Below are 22,979 nucleotides of genomic sequence, written 5' to 3' on the forward strand. Positions count from 1 at the left end.
ACAATATACCAATCTCAGACGTCTCCTCTCACAGCTGACAAACATTCGCAAAGTTCACCGTCGTTATCGCACGACCATATATATTCATTCGCACACGCGCGACATCATTTATAAAACCAATACCACAAATCTTGCATCGTATCCTCGAGACGATCCACAGGAATTATAATACTTCGGAATCGGATCGCGAGGCGGCTCCGCGAATATTGAAACGGTCGGGATAGCAGAACAACGCCAGAAATTGCTCTCGAATGTACACTCTGTCTGGCGTTGGTCCTCATATTTTATTGCGAAAAATCCGACGGATGGTGTGTGCCTGCTGGCCCCCTTTTCGGCCGTGTTATCCAGCGGCGCGGACTGGCCGAAGGGTGACGAACGCGACTGGCAAGAGAGAGACCTGGGCACAGGGCATTATAAAGCATTACAACGAGTGCTGTTAACGTCCGTGTCCAATCCGCGTGCCGCTCGAAAATAAAATACAAAATAGCGCGCAGCGACAGCGCTTTGTAAAGCTTTCTGTCAAATCCATCGGTCGTCGCGTTCTGCCTCTTTTCCTCTATTCCCACTCGAGCCGCGGATCCCAGCCCCCTGCCATCCCCTAGCCGGCATCCCCCCAGCTCGACCTCGCACCGCCAATAAATCCATCTCTTTTCCGCGTTGCACCTTTTCAATTTTGTTTTTTTTCAGTCTCGCTTCGCTTCGCTTTGTTTTTCGACACCCTTTTGCGAGCCGCTCGCAATGTCAGCCGTGAAAGGGTCACGGAAAATCGGTTTCGATCTTCGGTCCCCGACGGATCGACGATTTTTGCGAGACACGATGGACGCTCCTGTGCCGCGATTTTTTTCGAGACATTTTTTTTTTCTGGACACAGCGGCAGCGATAAAATTATATCGCTTCGGGAGATTTATACGGGTAACGCAACTTTCTGTCGCAGTCTCGCGAGACGATGTATAAAGTTTTCTACATATATTGTTGCGAATTACACCGTTTCTCTCGCGTCGCGGCATTTTATTTACAATAAAGAATATTAACTACAACACAATTCGATACAATAACAATTCAGATCTTTCAGAAGTGGGATGTTGATCGTTCGACGGTCCGATCTCGACTCTTCGATTGTCCGTTGGTAACACACCTCCATGGTAACCTCTATCTTCTATTATTCTTTAAGGAGTTGTTCACACAACAGAGCAGTTTCACATTACAGCGACTTGATTTGGACAAGTCACCGTAACAATATTCGCCTTTATTTCTTCAGAATCTATAAAATGATCGTCGGAACGCAGACTTTCGTGGAATATAGAAATTCTCTGACTCAACACTTTCTCTACCAGCAGTTTTCTAATAGTTCTTCTAAAATCGAAAACCGACAGTTATGAATTACTTAAAAAGTTGTTCGAGTTACCTATCAAATTATTTCTATCGATATTATGTAACGAGTTCTTTTGGAATTGGCACTTAAAAGAAAATTATGTTTCTCTTAGGAACAGCTCAGTCATTGAAAAGTGTATTAATAGTCTTCCGGTAAGAAGAGTGTTAAATGCAAGACACAAGAGCCACATACTTTTCTTAATAATTCTAATAATTTTAATGCATTTACCATATTGTTAAAATAACAATTATTTTCAAGTTCTCTACAAATTTTTACCATCTATTACCTTTTCATTTGTTCTTGCAATTCCATAAATTTACAGTCTACAACTAGGATTTATGAAGTTTCACTGTTTCCAACATAGGTTTAATGACGTATTAAAATTCTTCCTAATTGACGCTCAGCTTGCAAACAAAAATGGATAATTTGGGAAGAGGAAGTACGATTAATCGAGCCTTGCGGCTCGTTTTTATAGCAAACTATATGACTTTATAACTATATGACTGTATAACTTTTTATGGCAACTATAAAAACGAAATCGAATAATCGTGTCTCCTCTTCTCGAATTGTCCATTTTTGTTTCCTAGTCGAGCGTCCATTAAGGAGAATTTACTGTACCTAGTCATCTGTGAACTGTGAACGAGGGTTAATCCAACTGTTAATTCATAACCAACGGAGTTCGAACAGCTCGGCAGAATCGAAATCAATTTACACGTGTAGTTATAGTCGCGAGAATCGCGTTTTCACCCCGGGCCGCGAGAAACCTCGGTGACTTTCGATTCGTCTTCTCCCGAGTCTTCTCGTCCGTGCGCCTCTTCTCTCGCCCCCCTGCCCCGTTACGTGAACGCGACCGATTCGAATTGCAAATCAAATAGAACGTGCCCTGCAGAACATTCGCCGAGGATATTCGTTCCCCCCGCACGGATCTTCCTCCTTTCCACCAATTTTCCGCGTCGGCTGGGACAGAATGCGGATACCAGTCGATACTCACACTTCGTCGCACCAGAAACACACGAACGTCTTTCTTTCCACGTGTACACTCATCGTTAAACGTTCCTCCAGAAATTCGCTTCGTTTTTGACACGTTGCACTATAACAACGTATCAGATTCGTCGTGAACATTTCCTACATGATTTTACTATCATTTACTATCATCATTGCGACCTAACCGGTCATAACACAAAATGTAGCCATGTCTTCATCATGAGTATACGTACTCATTGAAGACAGCTAACTGATTGAGAATATTCTTTATTGAATTATGTATTTTGCAGAAGTATTGTATTTGAACAGAATACGATGGAAATCAAACGGATACAGTATAACTATAGTAACTTACGAACTTTTGAAAGATTTTGCAACAACTAATAGGTTAAGCATGTTGTTCTCAACTAAATCGAAACAGAATTTGATTCTCTGGTATCAAAATCAAGGAGCAAAAATTAATAAAGATATACGAGGCACAAAAATTGTCTCGATGTATCAAGGAAATTATTGAGGACGAAGAAATGCTAATCAACGTAACTGTAAAAGAAATATGTAATACATAAAAAATATGTAGTAAATTTGTGTGTGTGTGTCGTTTTTTAACGAGAATATTTGATTTACTTAAATTCCGTATGATTACTGTTATAATGTATGCTTTAACAAAGAAGATAAATCGGTAAAAAGTAGAAGAAAGAATCAGAAGCCAGTCAATTTCAGTGTTAACCAATGATTTTTAAAACAGACATACCCAAAGAAGCGTCTCTAAAAATTAGCACCCTAGACCATCTCCTTGTATTCTAATTGTAATATTTTATTATATATTATATAATACTATTAAATACTACTACCACTACTACTATTATTAAATACTACTAATATTATATATAATATACTACTATTATAATATACTGCTAATATTAAATATTATATATATTATAATATTTCTAATATTAACTCTTAACTGCTATACCTATCAAAAGTTACATAACCAGTATTAGTAGGAGTTTTATTGACATAAAAGTGGTAAACAAGAAATCAAAATCAATTGTTCTTACTTTACACGTCAATAACGAAGAGTTCCAAGTTCTATAATTATTAATTGAACAGTATACTATACTTCTCTCAAAAGAAATTAGCCTTAAGGGCAATGCAGATGAATAACTAATTAGTTGCGGTCACACAGACCGGCAGTAGAAGCCAAGCGTTAAAAGCAGATGATCCCGAAGAAGACATCATCATCGTCCAAGCAAAGAGATCAAGAACCCCCTCGTTTCACCCTCGAGTCGCGATGACCGCGGATCAGCTCGCGTTCGCGAGGATTCGGGGGTGAATTTGGAGGATGTGGATCGTTGGCAGCCAATCGTGAGTTTATGGGGGGTGGGGGGATGTATCTCTCTTGCCGCGGAATATTCGCCGCTCAATTTCGTTTTCCCCCTGTTTAATCATGGGGGCCCGGTCGGGGGTGGCTCGGGTGCGTGGCGAGCGTAACGCCGCACCGCGAGGACGAGCCGAGCGAAACGATCGCGCACGAGAGAGAGAGAGAGAGAGAACGAGACCGAGCAAGAGAGGAAAAGGGAGAGAGATATTCCGAGAGAGGGGTTGGTGATGGAGGAGGAGGGGTTGCTGGGGCGGCGGCAATAGCCCCGCTCGGGCCGTCATTTGTCAGGGGCTGTCGCGGCACGAGCGTGTTTCTGTTCCAGCGGCGCAGATAGCGACCCATCCATAGGCCGTTCATCTTTATTCCTTTATATATAGAGTTCCTATTCCCCTCCCGCCCCTCGGCTCGGGGCCCCGGTTCCCTCCAAAACGCCCTACACGATTCCCTCGAACTCATTTAATTACAACAAACAATTTATTAGGTCCATCCTGGTTCCGCCCACGGGCAGAAACAGGCTAGAGGTGGGGGACCACGGATGGAGGAATGAAATCGGGGGGGACGAGGGGGGCCGCGGTACCCACACTCGCACAGGAACGCACGCGTGTGTATACGGCCGGACGGACCGACCGACCGGCGAAACTGAAATTATTCCGCCGGGGGTGGCCGGTCACCCGATTGTATCCGCACAAAGGAACGTGTTTTTGGTTCGTTCCCGATGAAACGTGTCGGTTACGCTCGGCTCGGTCCGATCTGTGTTCGGACCCCCTCGTCGAGATCGGCGCCCCGCCACGGAATATGACCGCCGTCCAATTGATCTCCGAACGACGACGCGCAGAACACCGGTCGCTGATTTGCTGGAAATGTTTAATAGCAGCCGGTCTGCTCGCCGATCTATCAGCCCGCCCATCCCGCCTTTCTATTTGTCTATGATTATGCAAGGTATTATAACACCGGCAACAATGGGGCGGATCCGGCGCTGGGATGTTCGATTAACTGTAAATGTGCAGTGCAGTGGTCGGCGCTTCTTGTTCGGAGGTTTTCAAACTGGTTTCGATGCTGTTGGTTTCTGTTCGACCTTTTACGGGATTACTGAAATTAGTACGAACCCACCTTTTTAGCAGATACAGATTTATTAACCAGTTAGCTATGGGCGCTTCCTTTTCGGAGCGCGCACCTACGTATATGTGTCGCGAGAGTCGACGAGTATACTCGTCGAACACAGAGTAAGCGACGCTGTTAAGATATTGGATCAAGAAGACGGTTTTATTTTATAAAATTAACAATTTTATTAATAATATTTACTTATTCGCTTAATATTAACGTATACTACATGCATAATAAACGAAAAACGCAGGGAAAGTCAAATACTTCTAATATGAGCCGTTTATTTTGAAAGTGGCATAAGTCACTTTGTTTTTAAGTCGATATATTCAAGGGTTTGCGTTTTAACGCGTTTAAAAATATGGATGCTAACTTTCGAGAAGATTTACTTGTATTTGTTATCTCAGGATACTGATATTTTTCTCGGTATAAATAATTCCGTATAAACATTTAAAAAATCACCACTTTTCATTACGGTAAAGTGACTTGTGCCAATTTCAAAATAAACGGCTCATATCGTGATTCTTTTACGATCTTATTTTTATAACGATGTAAACACCTTCGTCTAGGAGTGGCCTAAAAATATTCTAAACATCTTAAAATTTCGGGATATGTTTTTGATTCTCACTAAAATTATAATTTAAATAGTCAACGGTCACTATTTTTTATGCACGACGAGTACACTCGTCATGACACAAAATACTGTCACTTCTACATGACGAGTATAGTCGTCGAACACAGGTAACTGGTTAACTGATAAAACTGGATATTACAGATTAAACTTCGTTCCAAGTAAAAAAAATTTTTTATTTCATTGAACAAATCGGTATCGGTATCGGAACAAATCAATAGTTAATTTGCAGAAGGAGTTTCAGTAGGAGTTGTAAGGAACCGTCAGTGAAAGTAGCGTTTTGTTGTCTCGTATTGTCAATTCTGTGATTCATTGATAAGTCAGTCTTTGTTAACCCTTTGCACTCGAGTGGTGACTCTGAGGCACCGTTAAAATTGTTGTAGCATATTCCAAGATAATTTTTATATTAACAAAGTTTACATTTAAGAAATTGTTAAAAGTGTAATTGTTGTAAAAGTCGCCGCGAGACTGAATTTCGTATGCATAAAATGCATTCTGTCGTATAAAATAGAAATACGATAAGCCGGAGAAATTATTTCAAGTTTACGGTTAAAATAGCTTCGAGCGCAAAGGGTTAAGTCAGTCGCACGTACTTCCCTCAACGTCTCGATGATTACTAGAACGAGAGCTGTTGCTAAAATATCTAACAAATCAGCCCCTTGTTTCAAAAGCTCGTTAATTTAAGCTAGGATATTCTTCTTAGACTGTACGAACGTTGCAGGAAATATTCCAGATCCTAGATTCTGGATGATAGAAATCGCAGCTGATATTTCGTAATTACTCAGCTCGGGAAACCTTCTCCAGAGTCTATCTAAGGTTAAGAGGGACATGAATGAATACAAAGCGACTGCGGTTGGAAGGGGGGAGGGATTAAGTGGGAATAGGAGTAATGTACACGAAGTCTGAGAAAGCCGAATGAATGGGACTGCAGATGAATAAGAATAGATTAAGGAGAGTAACGCTGGCACACATGATTCGAGTCCGTTCATTGAATTCAATTCCACGAGTGAAGAAATGAAATATGATCGCTCGAGTACCGAAGTTGAAATAGAAGAGAATGAAGGATTTCCTTATGACAATTCACCCGGTTGTAGTTTCTTTGTACTGTCAAACATTAAATTCCTCTCCGACCGTGTGTCGGTGCGCTTTCGTTACTCGATCATTTCTTACGAAAGATTCCTTATAATATCATCAATTTCAAAATATAAATTTTTATAATACAATTTTTTATTTCTATATATTAATATAATTTTTATGATACAATATATAAACTATAAATTCGATTAAATCGACTGGCTGGCGCGGTAGATACACGTGTTAAAATGATCCATAACTCTCGAATTAAAACTTTCCTTCTTAAATCGCAATTTTAATGAAAACTAAGATATATTCGTAAATTTTAAGATATTTCGAATATCCGAATATTTTATAAAAAAAATATAAATAATTATTATGAAAAATTCTGCACAGTATCTAGGTTAAGCAGTACACTCGCATACTCTTTTGCGACGCGTGTCGAGTACACACTTTTCAAAGAGGTCGCGAACCGTTTAAGAAGCCGATGAAATAAATTCGAACGAACATCTTCCTCGCATTGTACGAACACATTTGCCGAAAGTGTAGATTTACGAAACGAAGGACACGCGGCGTGCAAGAGTTGACGCAGTGCCGCATCGGGAATCGCGTGCATTCGAGAGGCGCAGGGACGCCTGTTGCAGGGAAAAGAAAATATTTCAGCGTCCGCGGGACGACATTCGCCGGGTACAAGAGTCGCAGGAGACATAACTCGGTAAAGAGGCGAAGAAAACACAGCCCGGTTGCCGTAGTTACAACTCGTACATTATTCTGGAAGTCGTTACCGTCGATCGGACACGTACGATAGGGCGCCGCTATTAAGAACGAAAGCGTGAGATTCGTATTTACTCCCGATCCTTCCCTCTCTCTCTCTCTCTCTCTCTCCCTCTCTCTTTCTCTTACCCTGTCTCCATCTCGCTCTCTTCCTGCCGGCAATCAGCGAATTGATTGCACCAGAAACCGAGGAAAGTTTTCGTTCGGAGCGGCCGATAGAAATCGCTCGCCATTCTAAACCTCGCATAATTGACGACGTAATTACATCGCGAGTCATTTTCCCCGGTACCCACGCGAACTGAAAATGTGCTTCTAATAAGGGGACAAGCGAGAAGCACACGTTGCCGCCAGCCGGGACTAACGCAATTTTTTTCGTTCCGCGGAGTGTCGGTTCCATTCACGAGTTTTCCGACGCAATTACCGAACCCGCGGGAAAAGTAATCAGAGAAACGAGACGAAGTTGTTTCGCACGATTCGGAGAGCGTGTGGGCGGCGAAGTTCGCGCCGACGAACCCTGACCTTTTCTCGGGGCTCTCGTAAAGAGTTCTCCTCGGTCTCGCGACTGATAACGTGAACGTTGCTGAATCGATCGCGGTCTATCCTTTCGCCAACCGCGATTTGCGTGATACGGCGAGCGACCAGAACCGAATGGAAATATTAAACCCGCCGCTGCTCGCGCGGAGAGCGTGCGCCAAGCTGCTCGTAAGTATTCACCACTCCCAATTGTTTCGCTTCATTTAGAACTGTGGGATACTCGCTGACAGAAGCAGCTTGCTTTCGTACCCGGGACCTTTGACTCGGACACCTTCTGTTTTATTGCATCAGAAGCAATCGAGTTAAGTCTAATTCAATTTGCAACACGGTTCAAACGAATATTCGTTGAGATATGGTTAGAAATGAGTCGGACCGAATTCAGATCTATAGATGAAGGAATCAACTGTTCGGTATCGGACACTGAAAAGTGTCCGGAGACTCTGGTTTTATTAAATAATAAGATAATATATTATATTATATTATATATTATCTTATTATTTTATTATTCTCTTTATATTATATTATTATATATATAATATAATTATAATATTATAATAATATATTATATTATTATTATTCTCTTTATATTTATATTATCTTATTATTATTAAAGACGAAGAAGTGTGAATCGACACAGATTTGAAAGAAATTTTAGTGAGAGGGATGAACGGTGTATAATCAATTTATTTTGTGATCTTATTATTATTATATATATATTATATTATTATTATTATTATTATATATTATTATATATATATATATATAGTATATTATAAATATAGTATAAATCAGATGTTAGAAGACTCGTTCAGTGAAAAATTCGTTAGACCGATTAAGTAGCACAAGGAAAAGCATCGATATGATAATCCCTAATTGCGAACCGAATGTATCGGGTCTCGTTCCGCAGGTTTTTTTCCGGAAATGGCACGTCTCTGTTTTTCCACACAATGAGCATCGGTGGTGGGTGGTGGTGGAGGGGGAGGCACAATGATATGAGAAAGACTGCTCTTACGTAGGAAGTTTACCCACGGCTTCGTCGTCGTCGTCGTCGTCGGAATAATGGGTGGGAGGGTAAGACGGTTTTCGTGGCAGCGAGCAGCTCGTAAAGACTTTTCCACCTTCTCTTCGCTCTCTCGCGTGTCATAAAGCATCTTCGCGTAGTTCTCTTCGCCTAGACGGTGAATACGATCTGATGTTATTACCGCGATGCCATCGCGTTACGTAATATATCGCTTCTCTTGGAGCACGGTGCCCCGCATAGAACCGAGAGCGGACCGACCGGAGAGAAAGGCGTCGCGGAAGAAACCGTGCTGGAAAATTTCAACAGAATATTCGTCGCAACTCGCACGATTTCCGCAATTTTATAGTAATTATACCGCATAACAGCCGCCTCTACTTACTCTCGATGTAATGTCGAACAATTGTTTTAACAACTAGTTTTTCATAGCTTAGCCCCTTGCCGTATTTAGGCAAGTCTGACACGTGATAGAGATATTTCTAGTAATAACTTGTTAATTATGAATGCTATTTCGTTCTTTTTAGTCTGAATAAAATTCTGATTTCTTGTCATCGGTATTTCAACTTTTAAGCAAATATAGACACGCAATAAATATAAATTATTTCTTTTCTTCTTAGAGATTGTTACGATTGAAAAACTTCCAATCATTGTAACTATGAAGAATATGGTACGGCAAGGGGTTAAACGGATCGATATATTTACACGGTTCACGAAAAGTCAGCTTTACCGTATCGATGTCTGTGAAATTTACACACTTTCGTAAATATCCATTAACTTGAAACACGAAGAAATTTAACTTCTATATAAATCGCGAATAAAACGAGCACCGGAATCACTTTTTTCGTTGCGTATTTGTGAAGTAGTACATTGCGATAAGGATCGGTAAAATCGAATAAAAGTTACTTTGCGTACTGAGAAACTATTGTTTAACCCCTTAACAGCCTGCGAATGTTATGGACAGATAGATTAAAGCTAGATTAAAAAGACAAATTTACGAGCCGTATAAACTTGATTAAATTCGAAAATATGTTTCGTTTCCTATGGATGCTGAAGACCTTCTACCACGAGGCGATCGAACGAGTCAATTTTCTTTTGACAATCGAGTGAAAACAAGTTTAAAGATTGCTTTACGATTCTGGAATGACAGATGTAGATGAAAATATTAAGAAGTTAATATTATAACATTTGATTTGTTCATACCGTATTGGTATGATTTTATTCTTGGGACTTGTGGTAGAGTTTTTTTAGGTTTATTTTGTCGACAGAATTTCGAGGGACGTTTCTCTTAAGTACAAGAAACATCTTCAGTAAAAATATTTACAGAGAATTTGTTCATGATTCTTATGATATAATATATATGATTATATATATATATATATTATATATATATATTATATATATATATATATATATATATATATATATATATATATATATATATGATTTTTCAACAGCATGTTGGAAAGATTTCGTTCTCGTATTTCACTATTCTCGTAACTTCATTGTGCGGACATTTACTCCAAAAGATAACTCAGAAAAGTTCTCTCACGTGGTTGCACACGATCGGAAGCACAGAAGGTACTCGCAAAAATTTGTCAGCGGACGTTTCGTTAAAAAGTTCTTGCACCATCCGTCGAAACGTGTCCGGGCCCTTGGATTCGGCCCGGTACCGGCCCGTAGATCGCGTAATCTCGGTATTCGCCGAGCGATTCGATCAATTACACCGACACCATTGTAATTTGTAGCATCTCTATCTGCGTTTGTCTGGAACCGGTTAACGAGGCCAGCCGATCGAAGAAGGAAGGCTCTGATTGCTCCCGACCGGGGCCCCCGATTAATCGAGAACTGTTCGAGAGACGACCGGCGGGCCGTCGGCGCGGATACGAGCGGTTTTACGAGCGTACCACGCGTAAACGCTCCGCGAGAATAATTTTTGCCGGGCCCGTGTTTCGTGCGCGGCCCGCGCGCCGCTCAGTATTAAACGTCCATCCCCGTGAAACGCGAAATAAAGTGGCCAGGAACACCCCGGCCAATTAATTACCGAGATCTGATTGCGCGCAATTAATCCCGCCGTCTTGCCAGCGGATCATTAATTAAGAGTAAACGAATGTCTCCGGGATGTAGACACTCGAGGACGCGCGCTCATTTATTACGAATAATTTACTTACGAACGACCCTGCCTACAGAGCCTCCTCCGTGGATCCTCGGGCGCTAGATCCTTGCCGATAAATTGTTCCTTGTCGACTCCACTTGATTGCAATCCGCCATGCTGCTGCTGCTGCTGCTGCTGTTGCTGCGTACTTCATAGTTTTATGGTATCATTAAATTGCTCGGCTGCACGAACGAACTCAGCGCCGTTTCGATTTTTTTGGAATGGGGATGCTTTGTCTGGGCGAGAAGCAAAGTATAGTTTACGGGGTTTAGGTACATCGGGGTTACCTTCGCTCGGTTGGAAAAGATGTTTCAGATCTCCTTTGGACCGGAGATCCGAAGAGAAATTAATTTTGTTATGTAGGGTATGCTAGGGCCAGCAATAAGCAACGACCGCTGACATACGAATGGATGAAGCCGGACTACGAGGCAATTAATCTTTTAACCAGCTAGCTGTGTTCGACGAGTATACTCGTCACGGAGAAATGGCAATATTTTGTGTCACGACGAGTATACTCGTCGCGCGTAAAAGGTAGCGACCATTGGCTACTTAAATTGTAATTTTAGCGAAAACAGAAACATATTCTCAAATTTCAAGATGGTAAGAATATTTTGAGATCGGGCCAAAATGAAACAAACAAATAAAAAATATGAATAATTTTAGATAAACTCTCGCGTCCCCGTATGCACCGGCTAAAACAGTTTATCAGTTCGCATAACGAATTCGTTCCTTGCTTTTCGATTCTCCCTAATCGACGTTCAGCTTGGAAACAAAAATGGACAACTTGGGAAGAGGAGATACGATTATTCGATCCGAGCGAGGCGCGAAGAATCGTGAATCCTACCTTATAACAATTTTCATTGTTATAAAAATGAGATTAGAAAAGAATCACGATATTGGCGTTCGACGTGCAAAGTCGAATCGAAGTATTTGATTTTTCCTGAGTTTTTCGTTTATTATGTACGTAGTATGTGCTAATGTTAAGCGAATAAGTAAATATTAGTAATAAAATTGTTAATTTTGTAAGATTAAACCGTCTTCTTGATCCAATATTTTTATTTGACGAGTAGACTAGTCATTGCTTGATTCTCGCGACACGTATAAGTGCACGCTCTGAAAAGCCACTGCAGCGCCACTGCTAACTGGTTAAAAAGTAAGGAGTAAATAGAAAGGAATATAAAACTAAAGTATTTTATGAAATATATATATATTCAAACAATTTCACACAATCGTGACAATGAAAGTGTATCAAAGAAGAGTCGACTATTTAAAGACTGCAAAGAACAACAAAACAGAAATTCAGATTACAAAGTATCGATCATCGGTCACAAAAAATCACTCCGTAAAAGGAATTGAAACAAAAATAAACAAAGAGCTAAAGTAACAAAACATCGTTAACCAGTTAATTATTTTTTACGAGTGTACTCGCAACGAAGAAATGACAACATTTTGTGTAATGACGAGTATGCTCGTCAAAAATAGACTAAAATAGCTGAGTAAATAAAAAATTGTTAACACAAATTTTCTTTTATGTGATACATATAATGTTGAAATATTATCTGCAATAGATAAGTTACAGTGTATAACCATGTTTGACATGTTAATTGGTAATAATACAAAATTTTAGATATTGACATTTGTTTGAAATTATAAAAAATAGAGCAGTCGTTTCATTACAATTGAATTCTACATTATAAAGCCACGCATACACTTTTCAGACAGACTGTAGCAAACGACTGGTTAAATAAATTTGCAACAAATCACAACAATCTCGCGCGATAACGTTGAAAATTTGTCATTCGAGCGATCCAGCGACTCAAGGAACGAAAACAGAAACGCGAAGAGGGAAGCACGGTGTACAAAACACGATAGAGTAAATAGACGTTTCCTCTGTCTTTCCGACATTAAAACCGCCGAGACTTGAAAACGGTAGCGAGAATGATGGCGATGAGAAAAGAAAAACGCTTGCGAATACGCTAATAAGACGGAGGCTCCCAGAAGTAGCAATAATCGGGGAAAGCGGTCATAAACGGCACGCCTCTCCTCCTCTGTTTTCTCGTGCGCTCGAACAGAGGATAATTCGATTCACGAGGGAGGTACTCGAGTAACGAGCGGGAAAACCTGGGTAGCTTCGCCGGAGGAACACCGTATAAATAAAAACTGAACGGGACGGGAGAGTGGTTAGTTCCATGGAATTCTCTGCCGGTCCCGTGGAGAACTTCCTCCTCGAGCGGCGCCGAATGATAATTGCATTTCCGCCGCTGTTAATGTACAAACTGCGCGAATTTCTCCGGGGACCGAGCCCGGTATCAAGAACCGTCCGATATTCCGACCTTTCTTCGGTCCTTCGAAACGCATTTGCACTTCTGGACATGTAAACTTGCCCTTCCCCGTTCTTATCGTTCTCTAAACTTAACGAGTTAGTTATATCTTAGATAAGAATAAACAGCCTTTGAAACGATTCCAGGATTGCTATTCCAGGATCCGGTTTTACGAAATTAGAACAGTTGAAATGTTGACAATTGTTGTTCAACCGACTAACGTAAAATCGCCTGATTCTCTGCCAAATTAACGGGACATTGTTGCGCGATCGACACGAAACTTACCGTAATTAAAAATGATCGGTTTCACATCTTTCATTTCGAGATTGTTCGCATTATAAATATTATTTCACAAGAATAAAAATCACAATGTAAACGGCGAAACATCCGCGGTGACATTAATATTCGGACATCTTGTTGTTAGACTAATTAGTTTGTTAGACAACGAGTAATATACTTTGTCTTTGACTTTGCTGTTATTTGAAACGGCAAAAAGAATTTGAAAAGCTCGCTTCTTAACTTCTTCTTTCAGGGCTACAACGAAAATTTAAAAAATCCGTTTAAAAGATCGTCAGTTTTTTGTCCTTTTTCATCATTCGAGTAATAGCAAAATCAGGAGAAGATATTGCGTTTTAAAAGACGTCCGAATATCATTGTACATAAATTGAATCTTTTCGTTCTTACGATGCAGCACGAGTCGGTCGCTTACAGTGACTGCAATTTGTTCTTAAATTTAAACGATTGCGATCTCTTGTCGGTTAAATACTTATTAAATTCTATAGGAAATATTTTTTTGCAAGACCATCGGAAGGGGGGCTGAAAAGTCGTGGGGATTAATTCGAGACTCGCCCTGTATACTGGTAGATTAGTTTCCAGTGTTCAGAAATAGTACCGTGTCCGAATATTAATGGGACTTTTCCGCTGGTCTCCGTTCGATAGTTTTATTAGCAGACTCTGCGCACAGATCGAAGCGGATCGATAGAAAAAGCATCGTTCCCTCGTGCTCTAAAGGCGAAACCGGCGAAGTTCCTGCGGTCTCGGGCACGTCCTGTTAGCGAAACGAAGCCGATCCATTAGACGGTTGTTCGATGCTTTTACTTTCGCGCGATGCCTGTCTATTACATTCTTGTTCCCGCCGGATTTCGCAGTTACCCACGTCGCGAGGCAACCTTTGTCCATGAGATCAGCCGGTTTAATAACATGATTCAAGGAGCGGCAGCGATCGGCGCATTAAGGTCAGCTGGGTCGAGGTGTATAAAGATAATAGCCCAGCCACCGACCGGCCGGTCTGGCCGGCCAACCGAACGCCGAGTAAGTTCTCCTCGTGTCCAAGTATGTAACGCGCGTGAGAGATTCATTAAGGCTGCGGCGTCCAACTTTAGGAAACGTATATCGCAGATCCCTGACATTTGCGTGATTAAACCGAAGCTACCTCTCGTGACTAACGGAACGCCGCGAACGAAAATCACTTCTCGTTTCGACTAATTGTCAGTCGCGCCGTGCGATCCCATTACATCTTGTTAAAAGGAGCTAGCGAGTTTTGACTGTACAGCTGAAACGGTGTTAGAAAATTCGGCTGTAGCCTGGCTCGCAACTCTTTACCCTGGATTGTATTGGATTGGCAACTAAGTAATTGCCGATTTTTGTTCGATGAAATAAAAAATTTCTTTTTACTTGGAACGAAGTTTAATCTGTAATATATTTTCCATTTTGTTCGATGATCTTTTGCCATCTCTCTGACAACTTGAAAATTCCACGCTCGTAGAAAGTCTGATCCTTTTCGGCCAAAAACTGAGTTAAGTGAGATTTTACAGCGTCGTCATCGTTAAAAGTTTTACCACGAAGGGAGTTGTCCAGGGATCGAAATAAGTGGTAATCCGATGGCGCGAGATCAGGGCTATATGGTGGGTGTAACATCGATTCCCAAGCAATATCCATCAATTTTTGCCGGGTGGACAAAGACGTGTGCGGCCTAGCATTGTCCTGCTGGAAAATGACACCTTTACGATCGACCAATTCTGGTCGCTTTTCCTTGACCGCTGCATTCAATTTGTCCAGTTGCCAACATTCATGGATAATAAAAAATAACATAATAATAATAATAATAATTTTATAATGTCACATTTACGGATATCATAAAAATGGGAGCGAGAGACATCTATAACTGAAATCGGCGATTACTTAGTTGCCAACCCAATAGTTCGTTCATTGACTGAAAGACTCCTTGGTCAACATCTGACCGATTCATTAACTCGATACGTTCGTGATGGAAATTGATTGTGCAAATCAGTAACAACCGAATTCGGCATTGCGTTCACATGCGCCTTTCAATATTAGGAGCTTGCATTCACCAGGCATTAAAACGACAGTTGATGTTATTAGAGTTGCGATGCAAACGTGTGAGTATTATCTCGTAAATCTACGCAAGGAACTTTTGAGAAATATTAACTCGAGAGAAGAAGGTAGGTACCTTCTCGGCGGTGATCCTACCAAAAATTCAAGCAGCTTCCAGGCGCTGCGAGCGCGTCGACCTCTTTAACAGAACGTCAGTCAAAACGGCGGGGGCAGGAGCAAGGGGCAGGGGGCAGACAGGTGAGCAGAAGACGCGAGCGAGTCGGAAGGTTCGCCGCAAGATCGGGCCCGGCTCCCAGCGGAATTTCAACTTTTAATAATAAAGCGAGGGAGTCTCGAGCTGTTAGGTTATGATAGGGAGCTGCCGCGGAAGGAACGAGCAGCCGGGGGCGAGGGACGTGGGCGAATTAGAGGCGGTAGGAGGCTCTTTGGTTGTCCTCGTCCCACCTGGCCCGGGCAAACCGCAGCACAGGCACCGCCGCCACCGCGTAATTGCCGGCTCTCTCGGTTGCCGGTCGTTCGATTGATTATTATTTTTGCGCGGGCTGACCTCCGCGACCCGTTGCCACGGATCGGCGCCGTTCATCGCTCGATTTCATCATTAGTGGGAACCACGAAAGCATCCGCGGGGGACATGGCCCCATCGACGCGCGAATCCCGATGTGTCCGACGGGCTTTTTCCTTTTTCGGAACTTGTCCGTCATCGCCGGTGAAAATGTCGAAACCCCTGCGAAGTTTTCGCGGTTTAATTATAGAAGCTGCAAAGATGATCCTAGAAACTCTCTCCCGACTAAAGCAACATGTACTCTTTTTGAAACTAACGAGACACCGGTTGTGCATTAATTGCGTTGGACATTTATCAATTTAGTTTGGGAAACGATTATTCGGTTTCACTGTATTTTACATTGCAATTTAATATTATAATTTAGTTTAAAATTGAGTACGATCGTGTCACGTGATAGAAGAGAGTAAAATATTTGCATAAATTAGCGGAAAAGGCGGTTAAACAACTGAACTGTACGGCGACTGTTTCTCTTATTCCCGCGTCTGCTACCATAATTACATTCCGCAAATTCGGTCGGGAAATAAAACGGCAAAAAGCTGCGATCATACTGTTTCCACGGCTGTCGTAGAGCGGAGCGATAAAATTCACGGCGCGGAGAGGATCCGGTTGCTCGTCCGAGCGACGATTTTTCCCCGGGACGCGTACATCGCCGGCTGGCAACCGGAATTGCCGAAAGGCGGTAAAACTGTCCGACGAGAGAGGGTGAAACGGATATCGGAGGGGGCGCGAGTTACGCGCGCCCCGAATGCCCATTTACTCGTAGGAGTGATTGAAAACGCGCGGAACGGTATCCTCCGCGATGGAATATTTAAGCGCGACAGGAATCGGCCGCAGAAAACCGCAACTAGCTTCCTCGTCCGCTACAACCCAGTGCCAATCCGAACTTACGGTCCCAAATCGTTTTGCGGCTTTTTGGGCACGGACCGTGCAAACGAACACGCTTTGCGCACGCTTTTCAGACAGCTGGATAATTTTCGCGACGCTGAATGGTGACAAAGAACGCCGGAATCGAAATGTTAACCAGCCTCGTGTGTTTAAAATGTTTACCAATGTTTACCAGCTTACGTGGGATTTTTATTAAAGTAATTCATTTAATAGCGAAGGAATAATTCAATATAATATATATATATTATATCGAATATTATATTGAATTATTCCTTCGCTATTAAATGAATTGTTTTAATAAAAATCCCACGTAAGCTGGTAAACATATATATATATATATATATATATATATATGTTTATATATTAGTTTATTATTATTATTATTATTTAGTTGTTATAATTTATATTTTTTTATAATTTATTATTTAGTTTATTATTATAGTTTATTTATATATATATATATATATATATATATATATATATATATATTCATCCCCTGCATGTACCGATACATATTCCATCTGCTCATATTTGTCACAAATGCATAAAATTCGCAATCTACACGCAACTAATGGTGAAAAGTACAATGGATGATATATCTACTGTCTAGATACGTGTGAATATGTTGTACGAATTTTTTTCAAATCCTTTCAAAACTTATGATCCACCAAAAAACGCATCGAACATAAAAGTGCAACGTTTACGAAAGTAGCGTTAACACAGCCATCGACCCGCAGCGTTTCCAATTAATCGAGCAGCTGGCCAACATTTTGTTTTCGAGTCTCGCGGAGGACAAGAAGCGACCAAAGCTCGATCGCTCGACATCTAATTCACTAAAGGTACACGTGTACGACACTCGAGCGGCTACCGTGTTCGGGCTAGGGCGGCTCGGCTTCGCTCGGCGGCAGATACCGCGGCCCAATAATTTGTCGGGCCCGGCTCCGGCGATTTTTTCCTCGGCTCGTTTGCGGGGCTGCTTGAAATTGTTCCGGGAACGCGATCTCGATCGATCCCGGCCGTTTTTTCGGCAGATCGTTCGGGGCCTAACGACGCCCGACGCCGACGAACATAACCGCCCTCGACGTCCACGGACGACGTCGGGCCCGCGGAATAATTCGGTCGGGCCGTGCTCGCCGCTCGGGCTCGGGCTTCGTACGGGCGACTCGCGCGATTACGTATTATGCTAAACACGCGAAAATGGCTTTTTAAATGGAACATCTACATTTATGCGGCGCGGGGCCCGATCGAAATCCTCTCGGGCCCGGACCGGCCCTCGTGGACCGCGTAAGCACCGGCGAATTAAACGCAATTTTCGTCCATGCGAGGTATGCATAACAAATTGTCGAGGACCGACTCTTCAACGTCTTTATACGTTGATGCCGGACCCGGGATCGTTAGGCACGTAGCACGGGGGCAAGAGACGGCTGTTTCCGTCTCGTCGTCGATTACAATCCAATTATTATTCCTGCATAATGCCACCCCTCGACCCCCACCTTGATTGTTCGCCGGCATCGTGTACTCACCTGCCTATGAATCCGGGAAGAGGGAGGTGAAGCAGCCTGATGGGTCGCGTTCGATGGATAATGAGACTGTGGATAGAGTGGCCGAGGATAAGCCCCTTGGGGATAGGGCGTCCGCGAAATTGAAAATTAAACGTTTGCCCCGGCTATCCGGAATCTCGATTCTCTCTGCTCCGTTTATTTACCATCTGGATACTCGAATCGCCACAAACCCAGCCAGTCCTAACAATTACGTTCGAAGTGGAATTTTATCTTGGAGATCGATTTTCGTTATCCGCGCGTTCTACGGTCATTTCTCCCAGAAATGTTCGGAGATCGCGGAATTGGTACCGCGGCAGATCTCTGAGAATACTAAGTCGTGATTTTTCGGGTCTCGCGCGGCTCGTTTTCATAGAAACTCGGGGCAGTCGGTGAAGAAAGGGCTGCGGCCAGCATACCGGTGTACATTAACACTTTACCGATCGGCAGTCGATTAATCGACTTTTTGTTCCCGACCGGTAGCCGATTAATCGACTTTTATTCCACAGAGCTTACCGGTCGGTAGCCGATTAATCGACCTTTTTATTTTCCGTTAGATTCGATTAGGTTAGACTGGCAAGTAGCGAGCAGCAAGCATTTCTTATTTTGTATTCTGATACTCGTTGCTTTGCTTAACCAAACTTTTTTCCAAATATGGCTGAAATTATCTCTTTTAGAATATGTACACATGTCATCTGTTTTCAATAATTGTGATATATTCGGTCAGCTCTCTCACGTTAGCTACCGAAAATCGGCACGAACTTTCCGGACAATCCAATAGAACGCACGAGCGACAAATGTTTACTCTGAAAATAAAGCTGCGTTCGAAAGCGACGGGTCTTGTGCCGTAATAATCCAGTAGGAACGGAATCTTCTTGAATTTTCACTCGGAACTCGAGATGCATGGGTTGATTAAAGAAGGTGAAGGTAGCATATCTCCGCCCCAAGATCACCGGAATTGTCGCGCTCCGTGTATGATCAAGCAGATTCACGGGGTAGAACGTCCGCGAAATTGAAAATTGAACGTTCCGCGGCTACCGCGGGGGAGCCTCGGTACAGATGCTATAACGAACGATGCTTTTTTTCTCTGTTTCATGCGCTGGCCGGGCATCATCTCTTCGCAGGATCCGACGTCCGTGAGTATGGGTTATTAAGTATCACGAAATGTTGCAAAGTATCGGCTGCGAGGATCGAAGAGGAGGGAAAGAGAGAAACAAGGAGAGAAAGACGGAGACTTAGCGCGAGCGAACGGGTTTCTTTCCAGTCGCGGACTCGATTCTCGCCGCCGAAAAAAGTCTCGCGAGTATCGCGTTTCTTGTTTGCGACCGCCGCAGCCTTGTCGCTCGATTTCGACGCCTTGAAAGTGGAACGACCGAAATTCTCCGCGAATATCTCCGCCGGTCAATTAACCCTTTGTTGTGACGACCAGACCGCGGATCTTTATGGGAAATGAACATTTTCTCCATCCGGCACTAGTAAAAAGATCCATTTTGGAATTTCATTCTTTCTTTAACCCCTTTGCGCTCGAAGCTATTTTAACAGTAAATCCAAATTAACTTTTCTGACTTGTAGTATTTCCATTTTATACGACAAAGTGCATTTCACGCGTGTGAAATTGGGTCTTGCGACTTATACGACGGTTAGACTTTCAAAAATCTTTTTATATCGAAGCTTCGATGATATAAATATTATCTAACAATTTTAGCGGTGCCTCAGAGTCACCACTCGAGTGCAAAAGGTTAATATATTTAATGTAACGAAAGTAATGTATATTGGTACTTTCAAATTCTTTCAATGTTCTTTTGTCGTGTCGAATTGCAACTACTCATTTTTATCGTAAATGCATAAAATTCGCAGTCTGGTAATAATTTTGAGATCGTAAACAACTGTTCATATTTCTGTTGAATCTGGTTGAGCTATCGTCGTTCGATTTAATTGTATTTCATATTATTAAAATTTAATCGTTGTGTATATTATAATTTGATCCGTTACCTTCTATGGCCATTCTATCAACGACTAACGCGTGTTGCTTCGTAAAGATAAAAAAACTGCATCCATTTGGACCTTCCAACCTGAAAAGAAAATTGAATCATTTTCTATAGAAGAGTCTTCATAATTTCAGCAACATTAAAATAAAAAAGAAAAGTGAAACCGGTCATTTTGTCTGACTCGGAAGGTACGGTATTAAAATACAAATTCGTAGTATCAAGAATCAAGTTTTGCATTCCGCTAGTACTCGAATTATTCGCGGCGCAGAGAAGCAGTCGTCCGGTATAAAAAGAATCCCTTAATTCCGAGGCTGATGCGTTTCGAAATAAAAAAAAAGGGGCTCGATGATTTCGATGGTCGTCAAAGGGGTTAATTCGCCACCCGGAGCCGCTCCTCGAGCGGATTTTTAATCTTGTGTTTTCTGTTTCATATTCCTCGTGCGCCGAACCATGCGTTACCCATGCATCATCGCCGCTCCGCCATGGAACCGCACCGAATTCAGGGCGTAAGTAGCATTTAGATAGCAGCGTCGATGTAATAGCACGTTATCGTTGCGCCTCGAACGAGGTCGCGTACAAAACGCGCCGTTAAACATCGCTTTCCCTCGGCTCGGTGCCGGCCGGCCAGGAATGCAAACAGTGTACAGGTATATACCTGCGTCTCGGACGAGTCTGACAAGCGGACGATTACTTTGTTGCAATCGAGCGAGAGGAAAGGCTGTTGGATGCGATCGGCACAGGGGGGCCGGGAACACGGGGGCCGCGACCGTTTACACGCACGAATCGATAATTTTCGAAATGCTGGCCCCGATGGCATCGCGTGAACACGGCTACTTATTGAATCCTCTGGCCGCGCGTAACCAGCCGCGGCGCTGGAAAGCGGCGCGGAACCGCCGACTAATTACTTGGTAATGATAATCCTTCGGGCGAGGGAGCGACGGTCTTTCCGTGGAATTTATCGCGAGGAGTCTTCCTCCCCCGGCGATACGAGTCGCGCGGAAAACGAGCACGCGAGACGGATCGCGTGTGCAACAGACATCCTTGATGCCACGGCGAAAACGCTGGTTAAATTGTTTAAAAATATCCTACGTCTGCTCGAGCTCCACGACAGCGTCCCTTAGAAGCTGAGAATGTTCGATCTAGATCCTGGCGGAAGCTGGCCGTTGCTTCGAAAGTTTGCAATTCGAAAATTTTAGATCATGGGAGTGAACCGCGCGAAGTTTTTAGATAGAAAATATTCGAGGATTTCAAACTTTACAGGTTAATTACTGTGTGCTTCAACCGTTTGCGTACCAGATGGTTCTGAAAAAACAGGATCGAAAAGCGCCGAAGAGCGCGATAGCGCTCCTTCGATTATGCGTCGAAAAAAGCCGTAAAACATAAAATAAAACGTTACGAATGAAAATATATATACTATTAATTTAGAATAGGTAACAACAAAATGCAAATTGGATTACCGACAGCGATGCGACGCGCGACGTATACACGCGTCCGAAAGACCGAGCACGTTTCGACAAATTTCGGGTGGGCCGTAAGTCGTCTGTTTCGGCCAAATGCCCTGGCTTTTCTCGACGCAAAATCTGAAGAGCGCAAAAGTGGCTCGCGATTCCTGAGATTATTTGAAGTAACTTTTTCCTTGGCGAAAATGCGATCTACGGCTTCGTTTACCAGTTATTAACGAAAAACGCTGACCAATGAGAGGCGAGATCAACCGATGCGAAACGGCCGAGGTGATTAGCTCGGCCGTCTCGTGCTAGACGAGCTCGCCTCTCATTGGTCGATGTTTTTCGTTAATAATTCGTAAACAAAGCTGCGGATTGCAATTTTGCTAAGGAAAAAGTTACTTCAAATTACCTTGGAGGATCATCAAATCCATTAGGAACTAATAATAAATACTATTTAACAAGATTTTATCCATATCGTTTTATTAAAGATATTTTTGGACATATATTAATTATTAATATTTTTATCATTATCGTCGTAAAATACCCATCTATACTTTCAGACCCAAATAATCTTATTTTAGCCAACCCAATAATTACACCGGAACATATTAAACCAGAATGATACTTTTTATTTGCTCGCACTGTTCTTCGAGTTATTCCAAATAAATTTGGCGGAGTCGTTGCTTCATTTATATCTATTCTAATCCTATTATTTATACCCATATTATTCGATACCCATATCGAATCTTGACTCGATCCGATGTTACAGCAATATTACCAGAGCCCAAATAAAGATTGTACGAAGCCGAAGACACTCAGATTTCGAAGGAGTCCATGCTTCGAAACGGTATTAAGATATTATTG

At 42.3% G+C, this 22,979-nt stretch overlaps 1 protein-coding gene across 1 annotated transcript in view; it reads left to right on the forward strand.

Annotated features, from left to right (window-relative positions):
• sowah (ankyrin repeat domain family member sosondowah) overlaps nt 1–22,075 on the forward strand; it is a 167,683-nt gene extending 145,608 nt beyond the window's left edge. Inside the window, exon 7 of the mRNA XM_076523414.1 lies at nt 19,807–22,075. Coding sequence (XP_076379529.1) covers nt 19,807–19,836 — 30 coding nt within the window. The 3' untranslated portion in view covers nt 19,837–22,075. The remainder of the gene's footprint in view (nt 1–19,806) is intronic.
• The last annotated feature ends 904 nt before the right edge of the window (nt 22,076–22,979 follow it).

Source organism: Megalopta genalis, chromosome 1 (assembly GCF_051020955.1).
Source record: "Megalopta genalis isolate 19385.01 chromosome 1, iyMegGena1_principal, whole genome shotgun sequence".
Classification (NCBI taxonomy): domain Eukaryota; kingdom Metazoa; phylum Arthropoda; class Insecta; order Hymenoptera; family Halictidae; genus Megalopta; species Megalopta genalis.